At 42.2% G+C, this 25,364-nt stretch overlaps 1 protein-coding gene across 4 annotated transcripts in view; it reads left to right on the forward strand.

Moving 5' to 3' along the window:
- The window catches only part of DCLK1 (doublecortin like kinase 1), a 385,516-nt gene extending 364,152 nt beyond the window's left edge, over positions 1–21,364 (forward strand). For 2 of the 4 annotated variants that reach the window (XM_008273545.4, XM_017350169.3), the window contains one exon: positions 15,698–21,364. In XM_008273545.4, coding sequence (XP_008271767.2) covers positions 15,698–15,862 — 165 coding nt within the window. In that variant the 3' untranslated portion in view covers positions 15,863–21,364. Of the gene's footprint in view, positions 1–2,449; positions 2,524–15,686 lie in introns of all 4 variants that reach the window. The other 2 variants (XM_008273546.4, XM_070049012.1) reach the window with 2 other exon arrangements.
- Positions 21,365–25,364: the final 4,000 nt, after the last annotated feature.

The following is a 25,364-nucleotide window of genomic DNA, read 5'->3' on the forward strand; positions in this document are numbered from 1 at the left end:
AAGATCATTTGACAATTTAAAAAGTCAATATAGTTATTAATTCACTGTATCAGTTAACGTAGCATAGCATAGTAATGAAGTCAATCCATGGATTATGGATTTAAAAAATACTAATTTCAACATAAGTTCTGCATTCAGAAAGAATTTTTTCCTGGGCATATGTGCTCTCCCCAGAAGCTATAAAATAGTAAGTTTTATTTTAAATTTCTTCTATCATAGCACTGATATTTTTGGGATCACATATACCATTTAGAAAGTTTTTTTAATACCATTTAAAATAGAGTGTTTTTCTTTCATTTTGTTTCAGGAAATCAGCAATTAAATCTTTGGTCTTATAATTTATTTCTCCTTCCTTAGTTAGAAGTCTACCTACCTGCTGGAGATCAATGATGTTTACAAAGCAACTCATGATGCTTTTCTTTCTTAGCATGACAAAATTAAAGAGAGCATGCTGTCATAACAAACAGACTGCCTGTGCAGGAATAATTTTTGACACGAGCGTAGTTCCACATGTACTTGTAGTTCCAAGCCATCCTGTTTTTTGTTCATATTGTCATTTTGTTCTCCGCTTCCCACCCCCCGGCATTATTAAGACGAAAGAAAAGACAGATGATAAGTTTATATTAAGGTTGCAAGAAGGCCTTGATTTGTCTAGCGAGAATGATCACCAGCCGTGTCTCACGAGGGTCCCACGGCCCTTGTGAAAGGGGGGAAGGTGTCCAGACACAGGTCAAACAGTGTGATTAGGCAGAGCCCTATCATTGCCCTTAGAATGGCAGCATTCTGCCTCCCAGAACTCCATTGTCTCTCTACTACCTTTCCCAGTAGTTGGGGGATTAAAAAAAAAAAAAAAGCAGAACAGGGAAAGGGAAACAAAAGGTTATTAAAATGCAATTTATAGACATAAAATGGAATTAGAGATGACATTTTAACGGTGGACTTTTTGAGAGCAGAGGGAGGAAGGGAGGTATTATTAGATTTGCTCAGCTTGATGAAGAACCGATGACTAAGATGTCAGTTCCAATTTATTTTTCCTCATTTAATGCTGTTTATTATTTTAACCGATAATTTTCCTAATGCTTTAAAGTTCTTCTTTTGCATTTTGCTCATGCAAATAGAACATTTCAGTCTAATTGAACAAATCCATACTAATCAGCGTGCACATAATTGTGATACGGGGAAGCTGAGTTCTAAATGAGACCTTATGTCCTGTAAAGTAACACTTTACCTCTAGATGGCAGTAGAGAACTAGTTACTAAGTAGCCACCGTTGTGGACTGAAACACAAGTGCACACCTTCCAAGGAGCAAGTGTACTTCAAGGTTCTTTTCTTTTTTTTTTCCCTTTAAACAATGAAATGTGCATCTTTAAAAATAGGAAAACCTCATACAGCTTTCAACCAACACCAGGAGAGCCTAGTTTATAATTAGACCACCAAATCTCCCCAGTGGTTGTTAGTTTAAATGCCTGGTAGCCAGCATGTTTTTAAAATGCCTTTGTGAATTTGGAAGCAGGGGCTGTCTAAAGCATCACAGCAGTGCATCGTTCGACAGAACTCAAGAGCCTCTGTGGAAAACAAGGCGTGCAAATGGCGTCCTCTCATGGGCAGAACAGGGGAGTGGGCATGCAGCCTGTTGTTGAGTCTTCCCGTTTGGGGATGGAATTTTTATTCCCACGTAGCCAAAAGCTAACATCTTAGTCCAGGATGAACCACTTTGAAAGCATATCTGACCTTCTGTTTATTGATCTGAAGCACTTCATTGTTTATATGCATTTTTAATATAGTGAAAGATGTTTTTGTTGCATTTTTTTCATATTTTTGTAGAGAAAATTTACTGACTGCATTACACTGTATCTCTTTAGTTCAGAAATGTAATTGATTCACCTCTAAGAATAGATCTGTTTTTGAAGATGAGCTCCTAAAGACAGAAATCCAAACTGCTGTGATTTATGGGCTTTCAAAACATGATTCTTTCCCCCTTTTATTTCATAGTTATGAGGTCCTCAAAGTTAAACCTCATAGGGTAATATTTGGGGGAGGGTCCAATCTGCTTTCTCTTAGGTGGCTAACATTGATTTAAGTGCATTATTTAATTATAAAGCATTTTCCATTCAATGGCATATGAAGAGGTGTTTATATCTTTTGAAATTGCAAGGACTTTATTAAATGTGCATTCAAAAACTGCTGTAACACCCTAGATCTATTCTAACAAATTGACATTCAAGAGAGTCATGAGGGACTAGTCTCTTTTCTTGTTTTTTATTTTTTGGTTTTGTTTTTTTCATTTTGTTTTGTTTTCAATGTGTGGATTTAAGGCCTTAGCTAGTTACCCTGCAGAAGGGGCATTGTGACGATACCTATCTAGTTAGTGAAGGACAGCTTGGTCTGGAGTCTTAATTCTTTAGCACAATGTTGATCCACTGAGTTGCCCCCATTTCTCTCTGCTCAGCTGGACCACGGGTTTACCATCAAGAGATCAGGGTCTTTGGACTACTACCAACAACCAGGAATGTATTGGATAAGGTATGAGATGGTGCAGCTCAACAGTCAGTGTTTCCATGGCAACGTGCTGGCAGTCTCCATTAACCAGTTCCTTCAGTGGATAAACATGCTTTTGATTTGTTATCCAGTCCATATGCTGCTTTATCAGTTTCATTTTAATCTTGATTGAGATGCCACACCCCCTCATTCCTTTTTTTCACCCATTATTCACACTGACATTTGCCAGCTTTCTTTCCATTGCACATGCTCAGTATCAATTTCCCTTCTGGTTAAAAGGACAGTATATTTAGTGTTCATGCCAAAGCATTTTCCTGATTGCTGATTAAAGCAATGATTTCCAGTGCTCTTCTGTCCCTTAACAAATGGAAGAACAATAGCACCTTAGTTTCTATTCTATAGAAGCATATACTGTCATTTTAAAATCATCAAGCCCAACCTTGACCTTCTGAGATGGATGAAACAATGCATTTACACCTTAGTAGTAGAAGCGCCTCCAAGTACAATGGGCTATACAATGCATTGTGTGTGTTGGTTATCCTGTGTTTTCAAACCCTCCACCTTTTTGTTTTGTTTTTGTTCTATTGTTACCTCTCTTCCCTGGAAATCCCTCTATGTACTAGCTATTGCATGAATTTACTTTTCAATATTTGTAACTGTCAGATTATTTAGCTGGCTTATCTGCTCAAGCAAAAGGGTCTTTGGGAGGTATTGATTTTTTTGTAACTGGGTGAAGAATTCTATCCAATCATTTTCTATTCCAGTCAATGGCCCTGGCATTTCCTTCAAGAAACATCACTTGTGTCTCTTTAAGTTATCCACAAACAGGATGGTTTTTGATGGTTTGAGAAATGAACTCTGGGAAGTCCTAGGGAACTTTTTCCTTTCCCACTTAATGTTTCTCAAATGATCTCCAGGTAAAGCTCCATGTCTTAGCATTGGCCAAGAAAAAATCACTGGTTTTGGCATTGTTTTCCCCAAATGATGGAGCCTGTTATGGTAATGTAGTGACTGCCTGGCACTGTTTCATGGATTAGACAGCCAAGTTTACAGAAAAAAAAAAGTAGATATGTGTGTGTATGTGTGTGTATATATACATATATATATTTCATATCTGTATATAATTTTAGCCCCAAGTTTTTACTCCTAATTATTTTTCTATCATTAAAACACTCAAAACAAAGAACTTAAGGAAGTCAAAAAAGGGCATGCTTTGACAGACGATCCAAATATACCAAGGTCATGATGAATTCCAAAACTGCTTAAAGCAAGGAGACACCCAAACCTCAATAAGGTATTTTTAAAGTCATTTTTATAGAGAAAGCTGTCTATCTCTTTCAGGTTGATATACATGTAGGAGTCGCATGTCCACCTTTTTATTGACCTAAGTAAATTACTTTATAGATGTAGAACTTTATTTTTTTACCTTGTGGGAGTGAAGGGTTGAATTCATCATAATTTGCCTTGGTGCACCTTCTGACTTTTGACTTTTTAAGGTGCAAGATGATTCATGCATCATTTACTTTTTACTGAAAGCTAAGATCCATGCAGAAAAGTGCACACCTCATGAATACATGCCCCAGATTCTCACTAACTGACCCGGCAGCACCCAGATCAGGCTCAGAACAGTCTTCGCACCCCAGGAGGTTCCCCCAGGCCCTTCTAGGAAGGTCACTTCGCCCCAGGGGTAAACACTGACCCCAGAGTCTATCTGCATTAATTAGCTTTGCCTGGTTTGTACTTTCTATAAACTGCATCACACCATGCTCCATCCTTTTTTTAATTGCACGTCTCCTATCCTCAGGCATATTAACCAGACATATATGTGTAAAGTTGATATACAATTACAAACGGGCATCAAGTATGTCTAATTACAGTTGTGCATATTTGTCTAATAAAAATCACGTCTAAACACATCTAATCCCCCCCCCCCAAAAAGCTAAACTTGTAGAAAATTAAATGACTAAATTTGCAGGATTAAAGGTAAGAATAAAATGCCAAGTGAACACAATAATTAATAAATATAGACAAGTATAAAAGACCATTTAAGGAAAATCCTCGTGATGGTTCCCATCAGCCGACAAAATGACACATCGCTGAATAATGGGCAGGAGCAGATGGGAGATAATCTCTTTTTTCTTCCACACATAAACTGCTCTATTTTCCAGCTGGGGGCAGTAACAACAATGTTTATAGTTAATGCCGTACTAAACAGTGCACCCAGTATGTAAAGCTAAATTGGAGAAAGGATGCTAAAAACTCATTGGCGTATATGCTTAATTAGGAAGTTTTATAATGCCATTTAGCCCCAGAACGAACACACTCTCCTCACTGATTGCACATGCTTGCCTTTTATCTCCACGGAAGTGGGAGCATTTGTCTAACCACAGTGGCAGCCAACCTTCCAGCATAAACAATCATTACAGGCGAACATCCCCGTCCCAATTGTTGTGTTTACAAGTGCTCAAAGCTGTTTTCACTGCTCAGAGCAGAACGCTTGGGAGTCCCTTGCTTTTTGTAAGGCAGCTCACATCAGGGGCTAGGCTGGAAAAAGCAGCTCCTTAGGGTGCCCAGAACTGGCACTTCCCGCTTAATTGGCTTTGTGGTGATTGTGGAGAAGTGGTGGGGGTCCATTTTCCTCCTTCTCCTGCATCCTCTCCCTCGGGCAGCAGCATCCTCCATTTGACCAGTTTATCCAGGAGACTTTGCTCTGTCACCCAGAGTTCAAGGAGGGTATGGTGCAGGACTTGAGCTCCCTTCCGCACCCATGTGTCCCAGGAACCTGTCATTTTCCCCCCACTGAAAACCCTTGGACAGCATTTACATCCGTCACATATTCCTCCTCCTGAACACGCATCCAAAGAGGATGCTGTCGCACACATTTCTGCCTTTCTCAAGTGGCCGACAACAATCAGAAAAGAATTCTGCATCTTCAGGATGTAGACCGGGGCAACAGCGAGGCCGGGGCAACCCAATTAAATAAAGCAAATATCAAAACAAGACATGAGCTAAACATGTTAAATAAGATACAACGGGGAGGTGAGCTAGGACAAAAGCGTGGTTGGGTTCCCAGGCATGACGTGACTAAAATGTGCATATTGGATCCGAGCACCATCCTGAAACAGTGAGTAATGAGGCAGAGCGGTGGCAGCCGCGCGCCGTCTTTGCAAGGCTATTAAATGCTGTCATGCTCGGTTGTTAAAAGGAATGGGGTCAGTTAAATGCATCTTGCTTGGTGCAGGTTTGAAAGAACCATTTCTGTGGAAGCCAACAAGGAACCACAGCGCAACGTTGCTGGCCTCAGCCAAAAGTAGCCAAACACACACAGCAGGTTGCTGTGTGGTGCAGGTTGCTGGGTGGCGGAGTTCTCCCTGCTGAGTGTCCTTGCACTGCCAGAAGGGAGGGCAGAAGCCTCTGTTCCTGCAAGGGATGAGCCATCCCCCATCATCTCCAGAGGCTCCCTTTGTAACAGAATGGTTGGGGGATGGTTAATTTTAACACAGAAAGGCAGAGCTGTGAACTTCCAAACCACTCCAACTGCCATGACAGAGTAGTTTAGGGAAAGGAGTGAGGATTGGTCTAGCAGTTGTACCTTGGTACCCAAAAATGAGTTGTTGGGCCAAGAGGTTCAAAAGACGAGTGAGGGTCACAAGCAATCATTGAAAGAAGCATGGGGATAGTGAGCCATCTGTTGATTCACTGGTGGAGGTTTTATTTTATTTTGTTTTGTTTTCAGAAGCCCCTTAAAAAGAATGCAGTGACATACATGTGTCTTTTTATAATTTAAGGTACTTATCAGAAATGAGAAAAATCATTGCATTCCAAGTCCTACTCATTGGGTATAAGTTGTAGTGGGACTTCATACCTTTTCCTGAGATGCTTAATGATTCAGTATTCATTAGAAATTATGTGGCATTGTTTTTATTTTGATTCAAAAATGAACACCTGCACTCTTTTCTACATATTCATTCCTGCCATCCTTTGCCAGTGTTCCTTGGTGATGTTCACTGATAGGATATAGACTATAGCAGGTGTGAATGTGTAGGAAAGAATACATCATGAAGAACTCAATCATCAGTATCATACACATTTATTTTATCAAGAAAGAATATAGATGTCCATACACTGGAGTCAAACAGTTCTCAAATACACGATAAACATGTGCCACTTCTAGAAAGTAAAGTCTGGAAAGCCCAAACGAAACGAACTTGATTAAAGATCTGCCACCCAATGTTCGGAGAAGTCGGGAAGCCTTGGGTTTGGATCCCCTCTGCCCCACTTCCTGCAGAGTGGCCTTGAGCAAGTTATATTCTTTATCTAATTTTCAATTTTCCCACCTATAAAAAGGCCTTCCAGATCTGTAATGAGGGTTGAGGCAGTGGCTTATGCACAGTGCTTTCCCAAAGGAGCTCAGAAAGTGTTGCTCTGCACACTCCTCACTTCCAGGAGGAAGCCGCTGACTCCCCGTAGTCGCAGACATTCCTGAGAAAACTGCTCTCTCTCCAGATCAGAGCAATTCTTATCAAAGTAGAATCAAGAACTTTTTGATGCTCTAATTCAGATCAACTGCTGAATCACTTATAAGGTAGATTTTTTTGAATATAATATTAAATTTCACCTGAAGTAACTATAGCCAAAAATCCTGATGAGGTGTAAGTCTAAAATGCTATCCTACAGGGCGGGATTGGCAAATTACAGCCAATGGGGCCAAATCTAGCCCACAGCCTGTTTTTGTAAATAAAGTCTTATTTAAACACAACCAGCCACACTCATTTACAAATTAACTATGGCTGCTTTTGCCCTACAGTGGCAGAGTTCATCAGTTGTGTCAAAAAAAAAAAAAAAATCAGATGACCTGAAAGTCTAATATATTAACTATCTAGCTTTTTCCAGAAAGTTTTCCTACCACTGGATTCGGGAGCTAAAGTATCTCAATGAAGAGGGGTCACCTACAATGAATACAGCTTCCATGAAATGGAATGGTTCTTGTTCCATTGCCTCACAGAACAGCAGGCACATAGTAGGCCCTCAATGTCTATAAAATTAATAAATAAGTGACTGAACTCTCTAAATAAGAGAAGGACCATTAGCATAGAGAGACCTTGGTCTCCCATGTGGGTGTGTTTTGAACAGTTTGGAGTGCTTCAAAGGTTAGGAAATCAAATCACATCTCAGATGCTCTAGGATAAAACCCCATCTTTAGCAACCCAGGAGTAAGCCTCTCGGCAAGGCTGAAATTGTTTTTGCAAGAAAAGGAATAAGCCCTCACTCGGTGAGTTCTGAGTTGTCAGATGTCCTAAGGACCAACTGCCCCTGTGGCTGTTCTTCGTTTACTAGTATGAGGAACAGCAGGCGGCTCAGAATAGCTTCTGTAAGGAACCAGAGGCTTTCGAGCAGAGGGAGCTCATGAAAGTTGTCCTCTGGAGGCCCGAGCTAACCCCCACCACGTGGCTATAATTTTAATCCTCTGATGGGAGGCCACCAGAAGCGCATTGCAGAGCAAGGCCAACCTGAGTTCCAGTTAGAACAAGGTCAGCAAGAGAAGCCTGTGTTTAAGATGAGCAGGCAGAAGCTGAGGCTGGCCTTCCCGGGAAGATGACATAAGATACATAAGATAGTCACGCCCAAAAAGTAGCTTGGAAGGTCACTCAGTTGCATCCCACAAAGACCTCTGGCCATTAAAGGTCATCTTTACTTGAGGGAAAAACCATGGAAACAAAGTAAAACAGAGAAGCATGACAGTGAGCCTGATAAAATGAGAAGGGTGGCTATTTCAGCTGATTTCTCAGTTTAATTTTACTAGCAAGCAAAACATTTCCAAAATGGCAAGCAAATTGTAACTCAGTCCCTACAGAGGGAGGGCAAGCAAAGGAGTGGGTTCTGAGATTAATACCCCAGCAGCTGCACCCCCTGTTAGTCTCCTAGGTAGTATGAATAATGGATAGGCTAAAAGGCAACATGCACAATAATGTTCTTTTATTAATGAAATGAAGACTATTTGTGATGGCTAGCAATAAATTAAGAAATGCAAAAAAGGGAAAACAGTCAACATTTGCCTCTAAAAAATGCAGTTACTTAAATCCAATAATTACTGCCATGACAGAAAACATTGGCTCACAACTAAAATGAGGTATATCCCTTGCAAATCCTGCACATATTGCAGAACAGAAATATTTTTTGATCCATAGACTGTAAGGGCTATTGTTTACTAAGAGAAAAACACAACCCATTATGGTAGATTGATGGCGATATTAAGCATATTCATAGAATTGCATAGGTGAAAGCTTTTCTAGGAATCACGCATGGTAGCCCCCTTCAGTCTATGGACCTGAAATCAGGGCTCAATGTGACCAGGAAACTCGTCCAAGGTCACATAATTAGCCGAGCTAGGACAAAAAAGCTGATTCTACTAACTTCTACCTACTGCTGTTTCCAAGGGCATTAACTGAAGCTACCAGACAGGACAGGCATGACAGATATGTGGGGTGACTTGTTCTGGCAACAACACAGCTAATGCTTCCATTCATATTCTCAATTCATTCCTGACCTTCCTCCTTCATGCTGGATTTCCCTCTAACACTGCATAGATACACCAGATGGATAGTTCATTTGTATTTATGCTGATGGCCAAATCTAGTGTCCGAAATAAGAATTTGAAATATCTAGGCACTATATGAAGGGTAGTGTCATTTTGGCCACTGAACACATTCATCAAATGTATCTGTTATGAAAATAAAGCCATTGGATAGGCAAGCACTGTCTTTTATTTTATTTATGAGTGCCTGGTATTATGGCAGGCACCAAAACATGATGGCTGTTAGTTTCTCAAAAGTTTCCTACTACCATGTGTGCAGCCACCTGAGTCACTGAAATAACTGGCATGATTTTACCCTCCCTCCATTTTCATACTTGAACTAGCAGCTGCTAAGGGCTTGATGACAATTCGTGGTAGGTTTAGGCAATGTTTCTGTTTCTCTATTATTTGTTCCGTCTACCTGGCTTCCCCAGGACACTGTCATTTGTGTCCTGGTCCCAGACACAGTACAGTAAATACATTTGAAGGAACTAGGTTAGAGCTTCATAGTTGGTTACCACTGGTCAATTGCAGAATCTACAGAGTTCTTGCTCACCTCTAAGCTGTGATAATTAGCAACGAATGTGATACTGTGGAGAAGTGGGGACTTACTTATTAGACAGTTAGGAGTCCCATGGCAAGTTCATTCATGCACGTGCCAACAAAGCTGCACCCCTGAATGAAATTGCTAGTAAAATAACACAACTGTTAAGAAGCCTTCTTAGTGGGCCAGCAAGCCTGAACCAGGTGAAGGACATTCTTACTTTACTCTGGAGACATTGAGAGACTCCATTTGCTTGACTTCTGGGAATATTTTGTGATTAAAGAGTTGCTTTTTGGGCGGCGCCGTGGCTCACTTGGGTAATCCTCCGCCTGAGGCGCCGGCACCCCGGGTTCTTGTCCCGGTTGGGGTGCCAGAGTCTGACCTGGTTGCTGCTCTTCCAGTCCAGCTCTCTGCTGTGGCCTGGGAAGGCAGTGGAAGATGGCTCAAGTGCTTGGGCCCTGCACCCACATGGGAGACCAGGAGGAAGCACCTGGCTCCTGGCTTTGGATCAGTGCAGCACGCTGGTCGTAGCGGCCATTTGGGGAGTAAACCAATGGAAGGAAGACCTTTCTCTCTGTCTCTCTCTCTCTCTCTGACTGTCTAACTCTGCCTGTCAAAAAGAATAGAAAACAAAGAAAGAGTTGCCTTTCAGAAATGGTTGAAAGAGCCCAGAATTTAAATCTGTAATACAGCACTTTAGAGAACAAGTTATGTTTCAAATACTTATATATATATATATGTATATATATATTATTACTTGAGTTACATATTTTTAATGATAATACCTTTTTAAAATTATATAATGACATATAGTTCTATTTCTTTGTGGAATTCATCTGTCCTGACCTACCTTTAAGACCTACAGTTTTTAGTTTTGAAAGATGAACTCCTCATATTTTAGAGGCAAGTTAATTTTATAGCCATAATTAAAATCCTAAAGATATCATATATGACAGAGCTTACTGTGATAAGAAATCAGGCCACAATAAATGTTTGTTGAATGGATAAGTGCATGAGTATACCATAACATTAACTTTATCTGACATAGGAATTTGATCATACATGAAATGTAAATTATATTCTTAAATATTGGCTCAATACTCTTCACTTCTTACGCTTATTTTAGAGAGCTGCTTTAGATTCTGTTTTCTCTTGTTGCTATTCAGAAAGGACGTAATCACCTAAAATAACTCTGTATTCATAAGAAATATTGCATAGGAGCCCAATATTTGTGCCACAGTCTGCTAAGCATTACGGAAAATGCAAAGTTGCAAATCTTACCATAGAGGTATTTACATGGTATTTGGAAAATATGCAAAGAAAAGATGTAAGAGGTTAGTGTACAATGAAGTGCCAAAAGTTTCCTCCAGACTTTGGCCAATTCTTGCCTGAGGAGTTTAAGGGGTTTATGGTGGAGTGTGTCATTTGATCGAGTCTTGGAAAACAAATAAATTCGAGTGGTCAGAGAGGAGGAGAGGTCGTTTCAGGTTGTGAACACCTTGAGACACGAGTGGAGATGAAAATGATTAATGTACCTTTAGAGATCTACCCATTAGGACTGTCTTGATGACAAAAGAAGAAAACCCAAACTAAACTGGCTCATGCAAAACAGGACTGTATTATTTTGCATGGCCTGAAAGGTCCACAGGTAGGGTCTGGCCTCAGGGACGAGTGGGCTCAGCACTGAGGCAAGACTTGACTACTTTTCCATCCTTCAGCCCTGCTTTAGTCTTAGACTCCACAAGATACCAGGATGTGAGAAGCAGCTCCAGGGCTACCACCCTGTCAAAAACAGGGTTTAGTGTATTGGTGAAGACCCAGCAAAAATCTTACTGTGGCCCATTGACAGAGTAGGGTACCTATCCTGACCCAATCCTGGATATTGAGGAATGTAGTAAACTCACTCCTGTGCCACCCCAAGCAATGGCAGTAGGGTCGCCCTCACTGGAACCTTAGATGATGAGAGTGGACAGGCTGCCTGATGCAGAATGGGATTGAGTACCCAATAGTTCCTCACTTGCTGCCCCCGAGGGAGGTTTCTCTGATCATGAGCATGGGAAAGTGCTTGTCTTTGGTGGCCTTTGAATCTGCCTGTGGTCAGTGTCTTCTCTCCACTCATACTGTGCACAAAGGGAAAAGAACAAACTACTAGAGTGCAAGGAATCCACTTCATTGTTTCAGTAAATTTCAGAGCAAATAAATTTTCCAAAGGGAAAATAAGATATGGTTAGTTAAGGGCAGAGTAACCAGATGCTGTGCTGGAAAACCCAACGCCTGCTAATGGGGTTATGAGTCTACTGATGTCATGGATCATTTTGAGTAAGAACATGAATTAAACCCGGGAAGCTTTTATTGTAAGCACAGTGCAAGGGCTTAGACACAGAATTGGACTTTATGAGAAATTGTAAATAAATTGGACCTTGTAGAAATGGACCTGTCAGCTGAATGAGTGCAGTGTGGACTGAGCTTTGGGTGCATCAGAGAGGAAAAGGTGACTTCTGTTGCACTTCCCCATATTCTAAAAGCCACAAGGTTCATAGCAGACATGTTGTATGTATGTTGGACTGTGGAGAATGCAGAGAGGACATCCAAGACTGGCTCTTGGCCCTCCAAAGAGTTAACAGTAAATTGGAATTGATTATTATGAGATATTATGGGATATCCCATAATTATGCAATATTTGGGGATAGGCAAGATACAGTGAGGGAAATGCATACTACATTATTATGAGAACAGAAAAGAAAGAAGCTCCTAAAATAAGCCAGAGTCCATGGAACTAGAAGAGGAGTGAGAGCCCTGGCAGCAGGGGACATGCCTGTGGACAGTGATGTTTTCTGGAACATCACTGAAAGCAAATTGGTTGAGAGCCCACAATGTTACCTACAGGCTTTCAGACTATTTCAAGGACCTGGGTGGGTTGGCAATTGGGTGGGTTTATTATCAGACCCAGGTTTTCCTAGGAGTTTACAGACCTTTTAATTCAGAAAGAAACTGAACACACAATGGATCCCCACTTGCTGCCCCTAAGTGAGAGTTCTTTAACCATCTGCATGAGAGAGCCCTGACCTTGGCCTTTGATGCAGCCAGTGTGTTCCGTGTCTTCTTACCAGCTCACTCTAGGAAGTAAGAGAGAAGCAGTAAGCTACTGAAGTGCAGGGAATCCATTTAATCTGTTCCACTAAACTTCAGAGTAAATGGGCAAAACTTATTTAGGCCTTTTGCAGGAGAAGAATTGAGTTCTGTTCCTAGTTAGCAATGCAATTATGAGCAAGTCTCTTCACATGCCTACGCCTCAGTTTCTGTGCCTGTGAGGACAGAGAGCATTAGACAGAGATGCCTTGTAAATCCCTTTTCAACTTTAAGAATTCTCTAGATCCAATAGAAACAACCACCAAAACTTTATTCCATGACATGTGATCGTGACCATGATATGCTTCCAAGAAGAAGTGTCGTGAGAATGCTAGTGAACCATGCAACTGAAATCTCAGGAGCGTTCAGACAGGAGTGCTCATCTGCAAAGGTTAACCTTTAGAAAGTTTCTGGCCAGGGAGATTGGCAGGGGTAGGTAGAACTGACCATTTAAGCTGGGATAAAGCAAAAGAGCTAGGCAGAAGGGCAAGTAAGGAGGAGGATGTGGGATTGCATTTATAAGCATTTGTACAGCCGAAAGTGAGATGAGGGCAATGGGTCCCTCCAACAAGGGCTGAGAAATAAGTGCCACCAGCCTCTGGATAGGACAGGTTACAGTATTCATGGAGAAATGATCTATTCCGTGTCTGCAAGCACGAGTGTGACTGGTGTTAATTAAGTAGGCTATCAGAAATGTCATAAAAACTGATGGAGATAAGCCCCAAAATGATATATAGAGGGCTCTTAAAGATTTTTAAACAGAAGAATCAAAGATAGATTTTAATATCTGCAAACCAGTTATTTAATCATTGTGAGGAGAAACGAGTGAAATATTGAGAAAGTGCCAGTGACAGTAAGGGAGGGAGGGAAAGTTCTCTGAGTCAAGTTCTAATGTGGCTTTCTGCTCTGACTTGCAATTATTTAATTTTAAAATACTATCTTACCTCAAATTGTTAAAAAAAAAAAAAACACCTAAACACCTTACATTTCTGAGAGCCTTGACTGTGTAGAAAGCATTTGCACATCCATTTTTACTTACAGCAACTCGGTTAGAGAAAAGGAATTATTTCTGCTCCTTGTTTGACAGATGAAAGAATTGAGTGAATGATTCACATAGCCAGAGTCGGACAGAGCAGGACACAAAATTCCTGACCACAAGCCCCATGTGTTTCTTTTTTCCACATCTGACTGCCTCTGTTCCCTCATCAGAATTCAGTCCAATGCCAATGACTTTTTTTCATTCTCAAGAAAGTAGAAATAGAAATAATTTTTATGACCAAGAGAAAGTTTATATTACTCTTGGATTAACTACAGAATGCTTTTTATGTCAGTCAGACTAAATAGATGTCTGTTTTTTTTACAAATATTCAACTCCATACAAACAGAGCATTTTCAGTTTGTTTTGAAAGCAAAATACCATGTGTTGTAGTTTTACAATGTTTTAAAGTTAGGAATTTGGGCTTATGATGCTAAAAATATCATAAAATCAACGTACAGAAGACCAAGAACTTAAAAATTCAACAAGTAGAAGAGTCAAAGGTAGACATTTCAACGAGTTATTGAATCATTGTATTAGCAGTCTAGTGGAACGAGAAGTGAATGATTAAAGCTTATTTTCCTCATTGGTTTGTAATACTGTTATTTGGTGTGTGGATAGTTTTTAAAGTACAGCAGTTCAGCCTAACGAAGCCATTTACTGTACTGATTCTACACATTGCCTCTCTTTCTCTCTTTATTACTTCATTTTGGAACTTTGATTGCTCTATTTTAGAACTAAGATTGCTCTAATGCTATACCACGATTGTTTCAGAGGCTTAGTTTTCACTTTGTTCTCAGAACCAGGCTGGCTATAAATTTATCTCAGTTCTTTGAAGAAGCTAACAGTAAATTTTCAAGAGGAAAAATGGTAGCATATATCCCTGCAGAGGAAAAGTAATCTCTTAAAAGCAGAATCACCTCCAGGCTACATCCTTTTAAAGAGAGACTTTCAAACAAGGACGCCTTCAACTTTTATATGTGTTCTATATTTTTCTTCAGGCTTTGTACCTGCTCTTCTGCACTCTGTGTAAGCTTTCCCTGTAATGACCTATTCCTCCTCCCCACACCCATTAAATCCATGATGCAGTCATGCTGGTTCCCATTCGGATGTCATAATAGCTTCCAGAGTTACGGCCAGATAGCACATCCTGGGAGCATCTGAGGTTTGCTCAGGGAAATGAGGCACCCAGGCTGGGAGATGGAATACCTACGCTGAAAATGAACTTTGTAAAGGGAAATCCATGCGAAGGTTTCCCTTCGGTTTAATTGCATTCAAGGCAGTATTCCATTTCAGGCTTCAGTTTCATTAAAATTAAACCAATCCTTTCCAGAGACTCAGCCACACTTTCTCATCACCAGATAATAGGATCATTTAGAGTGAGGAGGCACCAAAAGAACAGAGTTGAGTGGGTGGCTCTGGTTTTGTGTCTGACAACTTCATCACGTTTCATCTTTATTGTACAGCTGCCCGAGCTGCATGTTGATCAGTGTGGCCCGAGGGGCGTCCCTACTTGTCTCTCTCTCTCTCTCTCTCTCTCTCTCTCTCACACACACACACACACACACAGGAGTGAGGCTGCCACTTTGCAGGGGGAAGCTCTGGCTAGCCAGGGAGCCAGCAAGGGTAAATAGATATGGAGCTAGCAGAAGTCCGCACAGGACGAGGGAAAGGTCTCACCTATGACATCATCCATCCTGCTTGTGCCAGCTGATGTGATTAACAGGTCCTCTGAAGAGCTGGATATGGGGGAGCAGAGAGTTCCCCAAGAGTGGCTACAATTGCCAACAAAATTGAGCCCTAATGGACATGTGAACTTAGCCAGCATATTTTTGCAACCTCAGAAAGTACTAGAGTGTATTTTGCCATTTCCCACGGCCTAATTGCCCTCTTTCTCATTTTATGCCCCTGCTAGACCACCGCTCTTGATAAGGAGAGGCAGGTTTTCCGACGAAGACGCAACCAGGATGTGAGGAGCCGGTACAAGGCACAGCCCGCTCCGCCAGAAGTCACCTCGGAATCGGAAGACTACTCCCCAAGCTCCTCCGAGACTGTTCGCTCCCCCAACTCACCCTTTTAATAAGACCCTTTTACTCAAAGTCCTAGCTTAACCCTTTGAGACTCTGAGGTTGTTTTTTTTCCAAATTTATGTAAAACAGTTTCATCTGATCTATCTAGCACTCAAAGCTTGAATGGCAGAACAGACAGTGTGTTTTCAGGTATCTTCATGGCAATTTCCCCTTATTGAATGGCCCAGGGGGGTTTGTGAAGATTGTGATTTGCTGCTATAGGGTCCTCAAAGGGTTAAGGCTAATTTGCAGTTTTTTAAAACATAGAAGCAATGAATGTTTTCATCCTTCGAGCTAGATCTGCAGTACGTATTAGAGCACGTTAACCCTCTGAGTGCATAGAATTTTACTGAGAACCCTTCTTAAGGAATGTTTCCGGTCTTTGGGTGTATACACACATAGTTCTTGATGCTGCAGAGCATGGGGTGTTATTAGATGCTGAAATATCCAAACAGGAAGGGCATCTGGAATGATACTCTTGCTTGTCCTCTGTGGGTTTAGAACATGGTAGGCCTATAACTTGGACATAGGCACCCCTCTGTCTTCTTCACAATCCTATTAAGAAAGGGATTTTTTTTAAAAAAATTGTCATTGGAGGTATAACTATTAGCTACAGTGAGTCCTGCACCCTGAGTGGAGGGAATTGGGTCTGTGGTCAACAGCCTGACTCAAGAAACAGAAGGGGCCCCTCCCCCAAATCATCCCCCTATGAAGCTGTACTAATGATGCCCCAGAAATGCTGCTTCCACATCAGCTGCTGCTAGTACCAGCACAGACCCTCCAGGAACCACAGTTTGTCTCGTGCTGGGTGAATGAGGGTCTGCTGCTCGGTATCAGACATCTACCCAGAAGAAACAACTGGTAGAAAAGAGCAATAAATTGCCAGGTGCTCCACAGGGCTGGAATTTCTAGCAGAAAGAGGAAACAAGATCCTGTGCTTTTTCTCACCTGTTTTTTCATGCCCTGTGGTTGTCAGTGTGAAATCCCCCACTGAGTATGAAATCCATACATGGGAGAGCTGGGGCAAGTGCTTTGTAAGATGGCCAAGCACAGTGGGAACACAATCCAGAATGTTCTAAAAATGGGTTATAAAGAGGTATACCACTGATATGACAATGCCATGTGCACCTTTAGGTTACCTGTTTGGTCTCCCAGGAAAGATCAAGATGGAAGACCCAGAAGATAACCCTGAGGACAGATCTTCCATTCTGGAAGATGGTTTTCCTACACCACTGTTTTCAGTTGTCCAGGGGAACATGGATTTGTCTTGGGGCCAAGCCCTGTCTGAGGCCTGTATTTTCACTCTGGTTACCAAATCCATCTCCCTAACCTTGCGTTTCCAGGCCTGTGTTTCTTCTGGAATGTAGGAGTATTGCATTTCAGAATGGGGGCCTTCGGCTTCCTGTGCATTACCACAGAGCTCAGAGGAGAGAGTACGGGGTCTCAGGAGGCAAGGGCCAACTCGAATGTCCCCAATTCTGTGATCAGAGACAGCCAGTGAGTGGTGTTTTATGAACTTCACATCTGGATGGCTGAACAGTCCTTACGTTTCCTGTTTTGCATATACTTTAGAATCTGAGAGCCTTGAAATTTCTGAACGACCATTCTATGGTCAGTTCTTCATTTTCAACCACACATTGATCTTCAGTCACTGCTTTTTATTCTTAAACCCTTCACTATGTTAATACAGAAATTAGTCATCATATGCCGTTGTCTTGGCAACACAGCCTCCCAGAGTGCTGCTCTTCCACATGTAGGTTCATCTCTATGGACTGTGTGGTCCTGATGTGTAAACAGAGGTTTTCTCTCCTTTTAGAGAGAGTCCAGAAATGATCACTTACAAAACACGAAGTAGCATTAACCAGTAAATCCACAGAGTCGTTTGAGGGAGGGAGGTGTAGAAGGCAGAGCACAGAACACCAGGAAGGCTGCTGGTGTGTAGGTCAAGTCCATGTTACTTGACTGAACTGTTAGAAATGACCACTTTCTCTAGAACTACAAAGCAAAGCACTATTCTAAGGCTGAGGAGTGGCTGCCGAGCTTGACTTCAACTCTGAATGTGCCAGTGTGCAGATTCCTTCGGGTTGAGATCTACCTGAGTAGATTGTTGTTTCCTTTATTTCTCTGAATTACGGCCTTTCCCGTGCGCACTCAGTGTGTTGCTGCGGCATCTAGTGTCCAGACCCCTCAGTGCATGGCCCGGGCTGTTTGCCATCAACTCCTCGGGGGGCACTGTGGACGGTGCAGGCTGGGGAGTGTTTCTCAGCACAGGGCCGACAGGCAAGCAGCTCAGAAAAATGCGGGGCTCCTTCATCCTGGGGAGCCCAACACAGCAGCTACAGAATCCAAGTGACTATGCTGAATAAACAGTGGAATGTGACCTGTCAAGTAGAAATATTGAGTAATCAGATGGAATGCAATCTTTCCAGCATTAAGCTACCAAGATCCTGAATGTCAGAGATGTACTCAGAGGGTTAACAGACAAGCACAAGGCATGCTGATTACGTTGGTGTATCCAGATTGCTTTGCTTTTAGCCAGTGCTTTCTAATTTTTTTCTTGACATTCTTGGGATAGTTCAAGTTTGAAATAATTAAGTGGTGGTGTTCTTTAGGGAATTTCTATAACCAAATTGATCTTATTTTTTATTTCACTTATCATAGAACAAATATGTACCATTATGGCAGTGTATCTCTGTAATTATCAATTTACTCATCACCACAAGTGTTTCCATATTTTGTTTTCCAAGTATTTACTATAGCTGTTATGGTGGTGGCCTGGTGATGGGGACTGTCTTTCCTTTACTGACAATTGACCAACCATATGGTATTTTCAAGGGAATTTCAATATTCCTCTTTTCAGTTTGATAATAGACTAGATAAGGAAGAACTCCTTCATTACTTGCATCATGTAAGTCATCTCTGTAGATGAGAACTGTTCATATTAATGAACATGTTTTTTCTCAGCATTGTAGCAGAAATCATTTTATTTGTTATGATCAATGAATATGTGATTTGCTCCAGATCATTAGAAGGAAAAGTAAGATCTCCATCATTGAACATGTTTTTGCCATAGCCCTCATCTAACTTACACGTGGTGCATATTAAAATAAGCAAAGAAAAATGTGAATAAACTACTGAAAACACTTGGTGTTTTGTATTCAATGAGACCTTCCTGAAACCTGCTCACCACCCCCATGGGTGGTGGCTAACAGGCCCGTCAGATATTGTTGAAAGAAAGCAATATATCCATGAATGAAAGCTAAAATTGCAATCCTTTGCCCTTTGAGGCATATTTCAGTTGAAAGAAAAAAGAAAGAAGAAAAATTGGCTTAGAAGGTCACAAGAGCTACTGTATGACCAAGGCTCAAGCACATTAAATCACGGTTGTTTGCTGGCCAATGGCTTCCATTAGACAAGTCTATCCCCAGAGTCCAGGCTCGCTTATGTTGAGGGAGAGTTTTCTTAATATTATTGTGTTGCCCCTAGTCCTTCTGTGGGTAAGGATCTGTCAACATTTCCATGATAAACTCTTATTCTCAAAGGTTTTTAATTTGACCATAAAAATGGGCCCCAGGCTGAAGTTTGCTCTACAGGGCCTGCATCAAGGGGTGAAAGTTCACTTCATTCTCTTCCCAACTTTTTCCCAATTCTCATGAGGAAAGAATAATAATTTTAAAACTCCAGTACATCCCCTCATTAGTTGTGACTGTAGAATTTTGGACAGTACCAAGATCCAAGATGGTAGTACTACTGTAATTATTCATTTGGATGTAGCATTTTTTTTTTAGTTGATGGGTCACTGGGCATGTATTGTAAATAGCATATCCTTTCTCTATGTTTTTAATCTTTTAAACTGCTACATGTTTTTTTGGACCAAATATTTTTAAAAACTTGAAGTTGGTCAGTTTAAAGGTCAGCCTTTCTCACATACTGTCTGCCATTTCCATTAGGAATTTGGGGAAAATACTCTCAAGTAGCCCCTTGTTTTGCATGCAGTATGCAGGGTCAATGTGTGCTTTTTGGAGCTAGGGCTTTCTGATTTAATCATCGAAATCTAATCTATTGGGGAAGATAGTGATTAAAGGCACTTCCAAAGTTAACATTTTTGTCAATTCACATATGAAAAGAAAAGCATAAAGTATAACACACTTCACCCTTTTTTGGTTAAAGCAAATGAATCAACAAAACTTGAGGACACACTAAACAGTTAATAACTGCGTATTTGCTTTAAAAATTGGATCAGTGGTGCTCACCAATGAAACAGTGACAAATGGGTCCCGAGGACTGACAGAAAGAATCTTGGGTTTGTATGTAATTACATACTTGAGAGGAAGTACTTTTAAGTCGGTCTTTTATTTTTTAATCATCTCAGATATGCAACCATCCATCCAGCAACATTAAGGGTCACAGGCTGGTGGGAAACAGGAAATTTAGAGTGGAGGCTTAGAAGGCCTCTGGTTGGGGTATGATTTTTGTAATTTGCGTGTTTGGTTTTGTGTTTGTGTTTTCATTTTCGTTTTTCTTGTTGCTGAGCTTCGACACTGAGGATGCCATGGTGGTCATTTTCCGCAAGCAAGCCTCTAACTGACAGGTGTCACGATCATGAGGTTTGCAAAATCTTGCCCACGGAGACAAATAGAAGATCCAGTTTCATTCTTTTTCCCTAAAGAAAGAACAATCTCTAAAATAAAGCTAACTGTACATTTCTACTGAGACCCTTAATGTTGTTTTAATGTAAAATTGTATATTTTTGTCTGTGATATACTTTATGAATTTAAAGTAAGTAATAGATCTAAGGCCTTCACTGTCAGTATTAAAAGAAAGTAGAATTTTAAAAATGATGATAAAGATGCTATAATGTCAATTCATTCCAGTCCAATTGAATGTGGTAAGGAAAAAAAAAAAATCTTGAATGGTTCTCTAGGGACAATTTCTCACTTGCCATTGACATTAATCTTTGGTGTATTCTCAGAAAAAATAAAAAGAAATTGAAACTGGTCCAAAGGTTAGAGTCATAGCCTCAATAACTTCTTTAAAATTTTTTATTAGGAAATTAATAATAGCCTTTTTCATTCTGGCTGAAAGAAAATTATTAAAGGATTAGTTGAGTGTGAAATTAAAGAGTATTTTGCTCATGCATACTGAAAAGGGGGGCTGGGAACTTGCTGCATTTAAACAAGTTTCTGAAAGGTTTCAATTTGATGTGTGAAAAAATTCAATGTTTCCTTTGAAAATACTGAATTTATCACTTGCTGCATGGATCAGATGGTATAAGTTAATCTTTGATTTTCAGAATCCTAATGAAATAACTTTCAAATGATTTGTATCCATGATTAAAGGTGGAATGAGATCCAATTTTCCCCCTAATCCTTTGGTTTAAGTGAATAAATGTAGGTTAATGTGGAATGAAATCATCTGTGATATATCATGTTCATTTATCAACTGAGCTTTTTTGATGTTGCCTGTTTTTATGTAAAACATGTTCTTAAAGTTAATAAACTATTAGTACTTGGTGTATGAACTACTATACGTAATACCCTAGCTGCAGGGTCCATGCCTCGGTTTGTTTTGCCATCATAGAGTAAAATTTCATTTTTAGTTCAATTCAGAATTGATACATTCAGTCCACGAAGGAATAGCCCAGCTGTGTTCTTGGGAGGGAATTCTCTCTATGCAAGGCTTTAAAAATTAGTCATGCAGGCAAAGTGTAGCTTTCCCACATGTCCTTCATAGCACAGTGTGTATTTCATAAGCATAATTCAAAAACAACTATTCCAAAAATGTCCCTTTTCATATATTACCTTCCTGCCTGGGCCAGTGACTTGGATAAACACAAAGAAATCGAATCCCGTCCGGCCCTATTTTATCCTTCAACCTATGTGCCCGAGCTCTCCAGAGAAGAGTGGTGTTTTAGCCACTAACCTGTAATTAGCTGCCATTTTTCTAGCAATTTCCCATTAGGCACTCCATGTGCAATATTGACCTTAGAGAAAATTGCAAAAGCTCTACCATGGAGTAAAGTTCTTTCCTACTGAGCTTTTCAATGCTGGGAGATTGAAAAGGCAGTCAGAAAAAGTGACGGCAGGTCCCCTGGTGTCCTGGGAGGTGCCAGCATATCCGCACGGGCTTGTAAAATTAGCAGTCACCTTCCCTGCAATCCGCAGGCTGCCACGCGGCTGCTGTCCCCCTCTCACTCCTCTGGAGTGAAGTCACTGGGTCCTTTCCACGCTCTCCTGGCGACTGCTGTGAGACAATAGCCAACGCGATCTCTCCCTAAGCATCATTACCTTGTTTTATGAGGCTGGCAGCTCCGCCAAAAACCTGCCATTGGAAGAAAGACGGGCCTTGATGTGAGGACTTCAAACACGACGCTGGGCTTGAAGGTGATAAAACTGTCACATATGGGAACTGGGGAGCAGAGGCCTTCCACCAGTCCTGGCCGTTCGGAGTGGTCACTGGGAAGGTGACAGTCGTTATGTCTGGAGGAGGGTGCGTGGATAACAAGAAACAGGCACAGGAACATCCTGGAAGTGTTCTTGCAACATCTCCTAAATGGAAGTGGGACTTTGCTCTATCTTAGAAGGTGCACTGCTCCCCCTCCCACCCCGACACCCCCTCCAGAAGGAGGGAAGAGGAGGAGCCACACCCAGCCAGCTGGACCAGCCAAATCCACGCTGGCCATCAGCACTGTGACAGATGTCCCGGCCAGCTTGCCTGCACTTCCAAATCATTCATTCAAATGTTTCTTGAGTGAGTGCCAACAGCATAGAAGACACTTCCTTTGGGCTTAGCAGAGTATCGGGGAAACCCCATTGTCCGTTTTTATCTTTACTGCGCATCAGCAGACTTTCAAAACAAGAAAGCATACCTTGAAAGTTTGCCTTTTTTTTTTTTTTTTTTTTTTTTGAGACCCTTAGTTCGGGGCTCAGATGACAATTATGCCCACACCCAAGCACGGCCTTGTGTTTCCAACCGCTTGGACTCTCTAACTTGAGGATGTGTGTTTACCATCTGCCTGATCGATGGTGTGCACACCCCATGGCACTCTTGGCCTGACTCCTGGGCTCTGAACGAGAAGGCCTCCCGGAGTCTTCTCTGCCATCTGCAATTAGCATGTGGTTTCAACACCTAACCATGTCCTAACACTGCCCTATGTCCACGAATCCAGCAGGCACTGGTGGGTCCCTGCTATGAGTGATGCGCTGTGGAGGCCAAGGTGAGAAGACACAATTCCTGATCTGAACAATCTCCTCCCAGTGAGAAATCCTCTGCGCTGGATGTCTTGGCGTGGGGTGGCTGATTTATCACTCACAGATGGCCGAACACCAGTTTGTCAGGGGCAGGGATCCCTACCGGCCGAGCCTGGCTCTCTCAGCATGTGCAGACCGAGCCGGCTGCCTGCAGGCCAGCCATCAGTCACACGCAAATACACTGGTGGCCCGCTCTGTTACAACAATTCAAACGTCACCCTCAGACAACCACAGAAGGAGGAAAAGACAAAGAAAAGGAGGGAGAGGGGAAGGAAGAAGAGAAGGAGGGAAGGAGGGAATAAAGTCTGAGACCCAAGTTGCCCACATCTTGGGCTCTGGCATATGCATTATTTGGAGAGGTGAAAAAGAAAGGAAATATCAATGTTTCTCCAAGTATGTTCCTCACAACCAGTCCTGGGCCATGCTGTGTGGGAATCCTAGGCCTTGGTATGGATTTTGCATGGCCTTTGGTCTCTTCCACATTCTTCATCCAGGCACACAGCCCCCTGTGATACAGTGGACAACTAGCAAGATGCCATCAATGCCCTCATCAATGCACTCCTATTGGAAGCAGGAAGCGGGGCATTTTACTGTCCATTCTCCTTGGACTTTTAAGATCCTCTTGGAGGACCCTGTCCATACCACTTGGAAGGACATACCCTGGGCCTTTCCCACTGGAGGGTATTTCACCCCCACCCACCATCTGCCATCCAAGATGAGTCAGTGATGTCCACTTCCATGTTCCAGACCCTTTGCTGGACGCTGCAGCACAAGATGGAAGACACGGTCGCTGCCCCTCCCATGCTCGCAGGCCTGTGTGGGCAAGCCCGCAGGATTGGGGTGGTGAGAGAGGAAAGCAGGGCGGGACGGGGCACTTGGGGAGGTCAGCTAAGTGCAGCGGGGTGGTAGGAGGAGGCTTGCTGCAGCAGGTGCTCCTGAGTGACAAGTGCCTGATGGACAAGCAGGCCTCAGCCCAGAGAAGGAGCAGGAAGGCATTCCAAGCCAGGGAGTCATGTGTGCAAACACAGCTTGAGAGAGCATGGAGTGCACAATGGAGCTGCGAGAGAAATGTTTTTAATAAAAAATTTTGTTTATTAAAAAGGCAGAGTTACAGGGAGAGAGAGAGAGAAGTGTGTGTGGAGGTGGAGTGGAGGTAACATAGAGAGGATCTTCCATCCACTGGTTCATTCCCAAATGGCTTCAAACAGTCAGGGTTGGGCCACACAGAAGCCAGGAACCCGGAACTCTGTCCATTCCTCCCACATGTGTGCAGAGGCCCAATCACTTGGGCCGTTCTCTGCTGCTTTCCCGGGCTCATTAACAGGGAGCTGGATGGGAAGTGGAGCAGTCAGGACTTGAACTGGTGTTCATACGGGATGCCGGTATTGCAGATGGTGGTCTAACTCACTATGCCACAATGCTGGCCCAGAGGCAGGAGAATTAAAGCCAACCCTAGCAAGGCCAGGGTACTGCGCAAAGCTGAACCTCTCAAACCCAGCTGTCACAACCGAGTTGCGGCTGTCATAGCAGAAAACTGATACAGGGACTGGCCTGGTTCCCAGCTGTGTAAAAGTACTCCATGTCTCAGGTAAATGGAAACAGGAAGCAGCTTCAGATGCCAGGTCCCCAGGGCTGGCTGAGGAGGAGGTGGAGTGGGGTGCATGGCTCTTGAGGGAATATTAGAAACCCCAGGCACTTCCTGAAATGATTTTTGCACAGTCGTAGTTGTGGACAGACACAGCAGGCAGCCTTCTGTGAGTGCCTGCCTGCAACACAGGGTATCTCCTGCTCACAAAGCTCACAGCCAACCACTCCTGGGGCTGGGGGAGGGGTGGGGGGGGTGGGCAGATCAGTCTTTTCTGTTGCTTCTCTTTGCCTCTGGAGAGAAAAAGAAGGGAGAGAGAGAAATCCACTGACCCTGAAAATCGCTCTCTCCCTCCTTCCTGGGCAAGCGCACATCGTCACCTCTCCCTTACAGCAGGGTGATAATTAATGTTCCACCCAAGAGAGCTTTCGCTATTCCATCAGAATTACCTGTTAATTTGCAGGATTCTTCTGATTAAGCAGTGAAGATGTCAGCGCCAGCTCATCGTCCAGAATGTGAAATATCGTTGCCTTTTCAACAGGTAAATCAAGGCCCAAACCAACCTGGACATTTTCAATTTTTTCTCTCGACATGAGCCCCTCTGTTCCCACCATTGTGGATGTACCACTTTTTAATAACATTTTTTTTCTAAGTCCTGAGCTGTCTTGCTGAGTGAAC

This window comes from Oryctolagus cuniculus, chromosome 9 (assembly GCF_964237555.1).
Source record: "Oryctolagus cuniculus chromosome 9, mOryCun1.1, whole genome shotgun sequence".
Classification (NCBI taxonomy): domain Eukaryota; kingdom Metazoa; phylum Chordata; class Mammalia; order Lagomorpha; family Leporidae; genus Oryctolagus; species Oryctolagus cuniculus.